Here is a 12146-nt window from a genome sequence, read left to right as displayed (position 1 = left end):
CAACAAAGAGTAGCCCCAGCTCGCCACAACCAGAGAAAGCTCATGTGCAGCAACGAAGACCCAACGCAACCAAAACATAAATTAATAAATAAATTAATTAAAAAAAAAAAGTTGTTGAGAGAGTAAAGTACCCATCACGAGGAAAAAATATTTTTTTCCGTTTCTTTAATTTTATATCAATATGAGATGATGTTCACTATACTTATTGTGGTAATCATTTCATGATATGTGTAAGTCAAGTCATTATGCTATATACCTTAAACTTACACAGTGCTGTATGCCAATTATAACTCAATAAAACTGGAAGAAAAAATTAAAACATGCTCAATATTAATTTTTATAATTATTTCTTAAATGAAAAGTAAAATAAGAATTCAGATGTAAACTGTTCCTTAAAAGTAGGACGTTCAAACACGATAGGATTCTTAAAATATAAAGTGTATATACTGGACTTTGATGGAAATACATGAAAAAAAAATTGACAGAAAAGGTTTCCTAAATATTTAAATGTATCTTTTTCAAGCATTTCTCATTCTTCTGAGATCAATTAGATGTATTTTAGCTTACTAAATTTATAAAAAGAAAAAATAAAAGTTTTTATGTGGCAAGTATGTCTTTGAAATAAACTTGTTTTAAGTATTTCTTTGGATAGAAGTATCATTTTAGTCTCATATAAGAAAATTAGTAGATCAGCAAACTGACAGTGTTTCTTTAGCTTAAAGTAATTTCTATTTGAATTGCAACTTTATTTTACATTCTCAGAATCCACTTGCTACTACAGAAAGCTGTATATTTAAAGTCTAAATTTCACATTCCGAATAAGATTTCATATCCACAAATCTTACAAGACACAGGAAACTACTTGTAAGTACCAAATGAAGACATTTCAACTAAAGTCAGAGTAAAAAGAAGAAATTAGAGCAGAACAAAAAGGTACGAATAGAGTAGAAAAATTATGACATTTTCAACTCATTACAGATTGATAAAAATGTCCTTAATGATAACGACCTATAAATGCATGAACATACAAGTGCATAATACATCTCTATTAACAAGTTAATGTATAACTTTCTGAACATACCTGACTAGCATCCTTTATATGTATGTTGTCAACTAATTTGCACAACAACCAAAAATATTCTTTACATCCAGGTTTTAACATTGGTTCTTCTTCATAATCATCTATCTATTAAAAAAAATTTAAACTTGTGAAAATAGTTTAAAAGGGGAAAATAAAATTATAATACATTTTAAAAACTACAAGCTTTATAAAAAAAAATTAAATCCCTACAAACTAAACAGTTTTCAAAATTTAACCCCCAAAATGGAGAGAATACTCCTAGTGTCTGTAAAATTAGAACAACTATGTATTTAAGTGAATAATAAGAGAACTTTCAAAAAAACAGTACTCTGAAATTCCTTATAACCTACTTGGAAAAGATATGAATAATGTATAATACTAAATAATGTAGTGCCAACTAAAAATTCAATGAAAATGTGGAAACAAAAGAAACCTACAGAAAATGAGTATATATAAATCTACCCACATACAACGGTCTATTATAGTTTTGAAAGCTGAAAAATAAAGAACACATTACATTTCTTACATAGTCAATGACAGACGGTAAATATGGAGAAGAAAAACGTAAATCCTACAATGCATCATATTTCTGGGATTAGTAAAATTTACTTACTAATGGGCCCTGTATTTATTATGGGGTAGAAGGCTTTTATAAGGCTAATGTTAGTGTATACATGGGAACAAGGAAGAAAACTGAAAATTCTGAGTATCATAAAGATAAAAATAAAACTGTGACTGAATAAGAAGAAAGCTACATTTATGATGTTTCTATCATTCAACTTATTAACACAAGGTTCAGAACCTAGTAAGGACAAATGTTATTTCCAAAACAATATCCATGAGAGATCCCACACAGCTGAACCCAAGGACACAGGATCTATCCCTAGGTGTAACATGGACACAATATGTCACAATGCTGCCACTTTAGGAACTATTACATATAACTACCATCCTCCTGGTGAAAACTACAGATAGTAAACAGGTACTCAAAATTACTTGCAAGGACAATACAACGATAAACTTGGGGCAAATGAAATGGCAGAAATAGAAATTGCTCCTGAACACAGTAAAATCTTACCCTAATAGGTTTGAGTGCTTGAGCATCTGGAAGAAATTTCAGCAATGTTGAGGCAGCCAGTAGCAGAAAAGAGCGATTGATTGAGTCTCCTCCATCCAGCCCTGACAGAGATAACTTATAAAGACCATTGCAAGATTCATGACGGACTGCAGTCTAAATGAAAAAGTTCCAAAGATAGTCTGAGTTAGTATTAAAAAGTTAATCTTAAGGTTAATATGTTGGCAGAAATAACATGTTAGATGGCTTCTTTAGTAACATGTTTTAAAACACAATGTCCTGATCACATACTCATGCATCTAAATAATACATGATCAAATGAAGTACCCCAAAGTATACGGTAATATGTAAAAACATTTCAGAAATTCCCAATATGGTCATAAAAACAAACCAAGTAAATACAAGAACAGACAAATACAAAAAGGATTGAGAAAAGGATATTTATAATAATTTATTTACATGATTAATTAACAGGAAAAATATTGGGTTGGCCAAAAAGTTCGTCTGAGTTTTTCTGTAAGATGCTATGGAAAAACCTGAACAAACTTGTTGGCCAACCCAGTATTTTCAGAACTAGAAGCAACTTGGAAAGTACTTAACCCAAAACATTTTACAGATTTTAGAATCTTGTCCAAGTGTCACAACAGTTACCTGGGACAGAGCCAGAACAAGAATACATATGCATTCAATACAAAGCTAATAATATTAGAAAATGTTCTCTAAAAAAGATATGAATATCGTGGCTAAGTGTATTAGTGTGTTTATACTATTTCATTCAGGAATATGGTGTGAGTAACATCAAGATACGATTGGTGAAAATTATATTGACTTCAGTGTCAACACTGAAATCAAAAGGAAATATATTGTCTCTCTTGCATCTAAGGATACACTCAAATAGAAAAAGTAAAAGAAACTTCTCTAAAATGTAAATTACAAAAATAATAATAAATAAATAAATAAATAAATAAATAAATAAATGCTGAAATCCTTCTCAACCCTCAGGAAAAAAAACAATTAAAAAACCCAAAACAAAAGAATCACTCTGTTAACAAATATTGCAGAAAAAGACAAATATGAATGCTACAAAATATTTAATGTTCACACTTAAGTGTACATAGCTCAAAACACTCTAGATCTTAAAGGATTATTAAGTACCTTCCAGGCAACAGGATATATTTATGGAATCATGTTCATTTGTTTCCATTAGCTCTTTTTATCATCGATGCTAATACGAAAAAATATGAAGAGTAGTACTAATCTTCAATCTTTAGCTTACCTCAGGAATAAGGAGAGTCAATTTTTTTAGCCAGTCTTGTAAATGATCGCTGTCAGCAAGGCTAGATTTCACTAAAGAACAGCAATGAGCCCAACTCACCAAGAGCCACATTGAATAATGTGAAACTACAGAAAAATTGGAAAAAAAAATTACTATAACGGCTTGTGCATGATGAAAACAAAATGTTCATTATTAAAGATATTATATATAGATATAACCAGTCATCCAAATCTTTATTAAAAATTAACTTTGTGGAACCCTTACCTTCATGTCTAGACCTGTGATCAGACTGAGCTTTCAAAACTCTGCAAAGTAAAAACACACCACCAGCAGTAATTAAATTCAGCAACAAACTAAAAATAACTCAATTTCTTACTACATATCCTTTAACTTTCCCTGCCCCCCAAAAGATTAGATTTTATGAAAGCTGCTAATTTATTTTCCTATGGTCTTCATTTTTAATTTAAAGAATCACTGGCAAAATCTTATTATAGCAAACATTAAATGAGTGTTTCAATTTAATAAACAAAATGTGAGTGAATGCCATACTGACTTAAGTGAACTCTCAAAAAGTGCTTAAAGATTTGGTTACTAAAGTGACGTGGCTTACAAAGAGAAAGGTTATAATGGTTTAGAGTCTAAACTTCAGACTCCTAAAAAAAAAAACACCCTTATGCAGTAGTCCTTGGCCTCCTGGAGTTTACAGCCTATCAGGGGAGATAAGATGAATATAAAACAAAAAAGTTAGGACATAAATATATTCTAGGAGCTAGCTGAGTAAAACAGTCAGCACATACTATTAGAAATGTGAGTTTAATCTTAATCTGTGGCATATGAAATATTCTTTCTGGCTCTAAATGTTATAGCATCTGTAACGACATTATATTCTACTCTAATAGAAAGATACGACTCACAAAAAGAAAAAAAACCATACAATGACATAAAATGCCCTTCCTTTTGTATTGTTAATGTCAATTTTCATCAGGAATGGTTAAAAGCAAATTATTGAAAAGTAGAGAAAAATAACTAATTTAATTCTATATTACTTCACCTCTATTTTTTCCCCTTGATACTTGTAGTAACTTCAATGGAAAATGTATTACCTCAATTTAAAGAAAACTAAACATTAAAAACTTTCATTTTAATAAAACCAGCATATAGGGATTTAGTATTCATCTTACAAATAAACTGTTTTTTAAAAAAAAGCACTGATCTCTAGATACCTACTTTGTTATAATTAACAAAACACCTATGAAAATCTGAAAGAGCAAGACTCATCCGTATTATTGATTTAAAATGTAAAAGGTACTAAAAAGTTAAAACTTATAAATCTAGTATTTGGCCATATTTCATGTTTAACTTTTATCATATTGGTTTAATATATTTAACTTTACCAAGAGCAACCTCCCAATCTACCTTTTAAATATGTAGCATTAGAAGATTTTGATAACAGGCAAAAAGTTCATTTTAGCTATCTTAATTGATACAAACCTCCCAGGACCATATAAACTGAAGGTGGAGGCTTATGAAAAGACAATGGTGCAGGAACAGGAGTCAAAAAAACACGAAGATTGGGGGTGGGGGGTAGGGGGCCCTCACATTACAAAGACTGTAATGAGATCTTTAAGAATGGAACTGGTAGAATAGAAATAACTGTCACAGTGAACCAGCTTCAACAGCAGCAGCTGGTATCAAACTCGCATATTTTTCGTTGTGTGAGGTTAAGAGTCAAGTGAACATTTCTTAATTCTAAAGAAATAAAAGCAGACCAAAGCAGTCACTGAACTGCCTTGTTAATCAATATATTGTGGCGTGTGGGATAGTGAGGTATATAGAATGTGTGTTAGAACGGGGGTCCCCAACCCCCGGTCCACGGACCCATACCAGTCCGCATCCTGTTAGGAACTGGGCCGCACAGCAGGAGGTGAACAGAGAGCGAGCAAAGCTTTATGTGGGGCTCCCCACTGCTCACATTACCGCCTGAACCACCACCCCCCACACACCGGTCTGTAGAAAAATTGTCTTCCGTGAAAACGGTCCCTGGTGCCAAAAAGGTTGGGGACTGCTGTGTTAAAGGACAAGGAGGAAGAGTTAAGAATTATTTAACTGGAGAGTCACTGTTACTTGGCGTATAAAATGTATTTTATCATACAAACCAAGGTCATGTTATAGCACTTTCTTTGTTTCCCCACATTATCCATTCATAAGTTTTACAAATAATGAGGTAAGGTGCCTGGCATTGATAATATAATGGTGAGCAAAATCAGATATAGTTCGTATAGAACTATACGTCCAGTGGGGTAGAGCAGATGTTGATCGAGTTATGAATGTGAATTCAACTGAGACAGACACTAAAGAAAGATACATTAAACAAGAAATAATCTTAAAATAATCATGCTACTTGTATGCAACCATTGCTTATGAAGGTGACTTTTAAAGGCATCTAAAAACAGATAACTATTAGCCATAAATAACGTTAAGCACTTTGAAACGTGTTTATATTAGCTTTGTAAATCAGTTAACAATGGCAAACTTCAGCCCAAAATGAATACCTACAGAATACAGGACTTGGAAATTAATTCTACACACCTTAACATAATTTATGTGATTATTTGAGGCATACAGAGTCAGGTCCTCATGTATTAGCAACTATCATTTATACATTATTAAAATTTTGACCATAAAAAAAAAAGTCTCCAATGTAGCCCAAATAAATGAAATCATATTACACGTTTAAACTATATTCTTATACACATATTTCCAGCTTTATCTATTGAGGGCCTAGAAGCAAGGAAACACTAGGAGCAATGATACTATATTTTGCAGGTTCCCCACCAAAAGGAACTAGGGTTTCTTAAAGAAATGCTGATTCAACAACTAAGGCAGGGAAACTGAAAGCCCGGAAGATCTTAAAATGACGGAGGTGGGGGGGGTGGGGGGGTGGGGGGGTGGGGGTGGGGAGTACTCCTCCCCTCCACCCAAATAATGGGGACATAGCCAAAGGACACATGAACAAACGTGAAGATGTCAACTAAGGTATAATTTGAGCAAAGTGAATAGTAATAGTAATGAATTACATTGAATGAAAAACATCCAAATTGATACTAACTAAATAAAAGGAAGAGAAAGCTCTTCGTCACCACAGAATGTCAACTAATAAACATAAAATGAATGGTAAGAGTTAGAAAATCACTAGTTTGCAAACATTATACTAATATTTAATTCAGGCAAGAATCATCACTGAATGCTAAAACTAAATGAATAAGTTTTATGAGAAGCAGGAAATTTAAACAGTTGCAAATTATCTTCCCATAGGTTACTTTTAATTAGAAAACTCAGAAACTTCATTGTAGAGAAACCTGGAGGAAACCAGATTAACTGATCAAAATTAATATCGCTAATAATAGGACAAACTGATATCACTGGGATGTACTGGGAAAGATACGTTACTTATGGAGTATTCCTGCTAAAATGTATAGTCTGAATCTGATTGTGAGGAACAATCAGGAAAACCTAAATTAAAAGGCTTTATAAAAGAATTGGCTTGTGATACTCAGAAATGTCTGTATCATGAAAGAAAGGCTAAGAAAGTATCCCCAGTTAAAGGAAATAGAAGAAATATGACTACCAAATGCAGTACGTGATCCTGGACGAGGAAAAAAATTGCTATAAAAATATTAATGGGACAATTTGAGTATGGACTATATGTTAGATAATATTATATCAATGTTAAATTTTCTAAATTTGAGTATCTTACTATAGTTGTTAGGAAATTGTCCTTGGACTTAGGAGATACACATCAAACTATTTATCAGTAAGTGATCATAATGTCTGAACTCTTACAAGATTCAGGATATGTAAATAAATGTGTGCTTGGGGACACCCACAGAAAATGCGTGCTCATGATCATTCGATAAAAACTGGCAAAATGTTGATAACAATATGCAAATCCACATGAATGATATGAGAATTCACTAAAACACCCTAACAATTTTTCTGTTAGGTTTCAAATTTTTTTCAAATTAAAATTTTAAAACACTGTATTCTTACTCTAAATACATACAATCATAAATTATGTAAAAACTTCATACCTAGGAGCCAGATTATCATACGTATAAGCAACAGACATAAGTCGCTGAATCAAACTGGTTCCTTGGACAAGAACAAGAAATACCTTTAAAATAAAAACATTAAAAAAAATCTATAAGTACACTAAAACACAGAACTGCGTTTTAAACCAGACTCCAAATTACTTTGATTTTTATTTATAAAAGGATAGGAATATTCTTAAAATGGTTATTGGAAAATACTGTAAAAATATTAAATATTAGAAAACCAAATTTTTATAAAGAAACCTCAGAATAGCAACTTTAAAAAGAAAATATTAAAAATTTAGAAATACACAGGCGAATCCTTTCTATTTGGTCCACAGATTATCTGCATGTCACCCAATAGAGTGAGAAAAATATTATGTATTACACAAGTCAGTGGTTTTTTTGGGTGGTAGGTGAAGTAACCTTTTTCAGTTTTGAAATAAAAAAATGTCAAGCAGTGGCAGATTCCTCAACCACCCTGAAATAAACATAGAAAAGCAATATAATATACCATAGATACCAAACATGGATTCCAGATTAAAAACCTTGAGGTTCAACATTTAGTTTGCTAACTTTCAAGCTGTATGACTCTAATAAATACTGAATTTCTAGGTTCTAGTTCTTCATCTATATAATGGAAAAAAATATTTGCTAACTTAATAAAGAACTACTGAATCCCTTCTGCAGGTCAGAACCCATTCTGGGCACTAATTTTATAAAAGCACTGTTTCCATCCTGGGGAAGTTAGTCCAGTGCAGCAGAAAACATCAAAAGCACTGAAACACAATTATATGCAATGTGCCAAATGAGCAACAGAAGGGAGCAGCAACTAAACCTGTGCCTGGCAAAATAAGAAGAGTTTTAAGAAAAGCTATATTTAGGCTGGAATTGGAAGTTCAATTTGGATTCTGAACCTTCTAAAAGGCTATTAAAGGGGAACAAACGAAATAATGAATGATAGTAAATTATTAAAAGAATTAGTGTTCTTCCTTACTATTGGATGACTTTTGTCTCCAGAATTAGGGTAACAAAAATTTCCCCCCAAATAGCTTAGATATACCTTCTAAGCTCTAATTAAATATTATGATAAACAAATGAAAAATATATATATTGTATGCTCTTTTTCTAAACTATAAAAATGTAACATTGGCATACGCATAAGAAAAAATATGCACATAAAAAGATTAACACATAGAACTATTAATGGTAGTGACCTATATGACTTTGGAAGGTTCACTTGTATATTCTTTTTTTTTTTTTGGCCACGCCACAGCTTGCGGGACCTTAGCTCCCTGACCAGGGATCGAACCTGAGCCCTCAGCAATGAAAGCACAGAGTCCTGACCACTGGACTGCCAAAGAATTCCCTCACTTGTACATTCTAAATTGTTTTCAGTAATTATGTACTTGCATAAATTTGTTTAAAAAAAAACTAGCCAATTATTTTAAAATGCCATATATGAGTATGTGTATTTTATTTCTCTATCAGTAACAACTCATTACTGTGGTGTTTCTGGAGCAGGTATGAGGTAAGCTGCTGTCCTCAAATGGTTACAAAATGAAGAAGCGATTAAGTAAAAACTCATCTTCATCTCTCCCCAGTTCCCAGTTCACTAACAGAGACACTGGAAGGGCAAATATTTGATCACATGAATAACAGAATCCACAGCCAAAAAGAATTTTTAATTTTATTGCTGGATGCATTGGTTATTGTGCCATTTTCGTTTGGCTCTAAACCTACCATACTATATATTGATACTTGCTCTGTGACACTAGGGCTGGTACATTATAAACTAAATTTCTCCTCTGCCAGCTGGCTTTCTATTGGGTTTGTCAACGTGGGATACTAGAGAGATTACTTCCTTGCTTTTTCTTTCTTTCTTTTTTTTTTTGTTTGTTTTGGCCGCACCATGCGGCTCGTGGGATCTTACTCCCTGATCAGGGATTGAACCCAGGCCCTTGGCAGTGAAAGCGTGGAGCCCTAACCACTTCACAGCCAGGGAATTTCCCCTGCTTTTTCTGTTAACATTGTTCCATAAGTATTTTAACCAGAAGAGGCAAATGATTTCAGAAGCAGTAACAGAACCACTTCCTCGGAGGCCTAAACTCCAGTTCAACAGGATCCCTCCTATAAGCTTCTCATTCCTGATAACCACAGCCTTTTACATATATTCCTCAAACCGTAGGGGTGGTGAATGGCTACTTGCCCGCATTACCTCAACATTCCATTTTTCATTTTTAGCCCTCCAACACATATGTATAAAACCAGTTCTCAATTTTAAATTTACTCTGTTGAAATACCTAGTGTGGTTTGTTTTCCTGAATGGACCCTGATACACTCAGTATAAAAATTACTGAGACCAACTAATGAACTCAATCCTACAGTTAGATAACATTAAAATGGCACAAAATTAATATACTCCTGCATCTTGGATGATGAACTGAAAAGTATTACTGCTTCGTAATTTCTACTGCTTTAAAATGAAGGCATTGCTTCTGCTGTTAGGTCATACTGTGGTAATCTAGGATAGCATCTCATAGACATTATTCATTTTGTAAAAACAAAAATATACAAGCTCTCTTAGAAGACAAATAAAATTCATTACTACATGGTGACCTTTGTACTTTACCTCTGTTAATCTTGGTATATGAAGACCCTTGGCATGATCACCAGCAGCCTTTCTCGATTTCCCAGGCCATGTTCTTTTCCTATGGCTTTCTGCTATACCAGACCAGGCAAAGACATCATGATAAGCTAAATCCAAATCGGATGGATCTACTGCAAACTGGCATATTAACTTCAGCAAGCAAGCAAGACAGTCTAGCTGCCACTGTGGATAAGAAGAAAATATCATTTTTGCATTTCTATCAAGAAAGAATCATACAAATATATGTAATAGAGATATACAGGATGTAAAAAAATATTGCTTGCAATGTACTACAATTTTAAAAATTATTAAAATAATAATAAAGATATTTACCTACAAAATCAGCATTGAGAACAAAAATACTGGAAGCTGTCTCTCCACCTAAGTGGCATATACTCTGCTATTTGGGAGTGAAAGCAATTCTCAATAATTCTAGAAAATTATTCAACTGAAAAATTTGCACTGTATATATGTATATTTAAAATAAAACAAGCATTTCATCAGTAAAATACTGTTTAGTATGAAAAGTAAAATTTCTGATTTAAAGCTCTACTTTAAAATTTTTTAAATAAAGCAATTCCTTCAAATAAATTAATAAGAATATCACCTATGTATGAGAGCTTCAGAGCTTTCTCTTCAATGGTCCTTGTTCTCCTCTTTTCCTAATACCACTACTAAGTGTTATAACTATACCAATATGACAAGAAACATAGCAATACTATATAATTGATTTTCAAGAAAAGTACCAGGAAATTTCAGTGAGAAAAAAAGTCTTTTCAACAAACAGTGCTAGAAAAATTGGAGAGCCATATGGAAAAAATAAAATAAAACCTCAGCCTCACTCTACATATACAAAAGTTAACTCAAAATATAACACAGACCTAAATGTAAAAGATAACTATAAAATTTACAGAAGAACACACAGGAGAAAATCTCTGTGACCTTGGAAAAATGATTTCTTAGCTAGGATATAAATTTTGTTAAAATTTAAAACTTCTCTGCTTAAAAGATACTGTAAATATAAAGAAAAAGCAAGCTACACATTGAATGCAAATATTCCTAATACATATATCTGACCAAAAAACTTGTCCAACTGATTAAGGAAAAAAGTCTTATAGCTCTTTACAAAGAAAAAAAAAAAACAGGGGGCTTCCCTGGTGGCAGAGTGGTTAAGAATCCACCTGCCAATGCAGGGGACACGGGTTCAATCCCTGGTTCGGGAAGATCCCACATGCCACAGAGCAACTAAGCCCGTGTGCCACAACTACTGAGCCTGCGTGCACAACTACTGAAGCCCATGCACCTAGAGCCTGTGCTCCGCAACAAGAGAAGCCACCACAATGAGAAGCCCGTGCACCACAACGAACAGTAGACCCTGCTTGCCACAACTAGAGAAAGCCCACGCACAGCAACAAAGACCCAACGCAGCCAAAAATAAAATAAATGAAAAGAAAAAAACCCAAAGAAACGAAAGCAAACAAATCAAAACAAAACCCCCCAGGATATAAAGACACTTCACAAAAGAAGATAAAAAACATGGTCAATATGAAACTTATGGAATATAATGAAAGCAATGCTATTGGGGAAATTTATAAATGTAAATGTTTACATTAAAAAAAAGAAAAATTCTTACCAACAATCTAACTTTACAGCTTAATGAACTAGAAAAAGAAGACAAACTAAACCTGAAGCTAGTAGTAGAAAGAAGGAAATAATAAAGATCAGAGCAGAGGTAAACAAAACAGGGAATAGAAAAACCTAGAGAAAAATCAGTGAAAATCAAAGCTGGTTATTCGAAAAGAACGAAATTGACAAACTTTTAGCTAGAAGGACTAACAAAAAATAAAAGTCAAATTACTAAAATCAAAGTAGGAACATTTCAACTAATTCTAGAGATAGAAAGGATTGTAAGAGAGTACTATGAACAACTGTTGTATGCCCCAAAACTGGATACCTTACATGAAATGAACAAA

The 12146-nt window shown here is 32.9% G+C and overlaps 1 protein-coding gene across 5 annotated transcripts in view; it reads right to left on the bottom strand.

Annotated features, from left to right (window-relative positions):
- Positions 1–12146, bottom strand: part of USP34 (ubiquitin specific peptidase 34) — a 231082-nt gene that overhangs the window by 67455 nt on the left and 151481 nt on the right. For all 5 annotated transcript variants that reach the window (XM_060026527.1, XM_060026530.1, XM_060026531.1 and 2 more), the window contains 6 exons: positions 10156–10356; positions 7524–7606; positions 3697–3737; positions 3433–3557; positions 2160–2312; positions 1082–1186 (listed from right to left, as the gene is read on the bottom strand). In XM_060026527.1, coding sequence (XP_059882510.1) covers positions 1082–1186; positions 2160–2312; positions 3433–3557; positions 3697–3737; positions 7524–7606; positions 10156–10356 — 708 coding nt within the window. The remainder of the gene's footprint in view (positions 1–1081; positions 1187–2159; positions 2313–3432; positions 3558–3696; positions 3738–7523; positions 7607–10155; positions 10357–12146) is intronic.

Source organism: Delphinus delphis, chromosome 12 (genome assembly GCF_949987515.2).
Source record: "Delphinus delphis chromosome 12, mDelDel1.2, whole genome shotgun sequence".
In the NCBI taxonomy this organism is placed as follows: Eukaryota; Metazoa; Chordata; class Mammalia; order Artiodactyla; family Delphinidae; genus Delphinus; species Delphinus delphis.
This window is presented reverse-complemented; position numbering and strand designations above follow the sequence as displayed.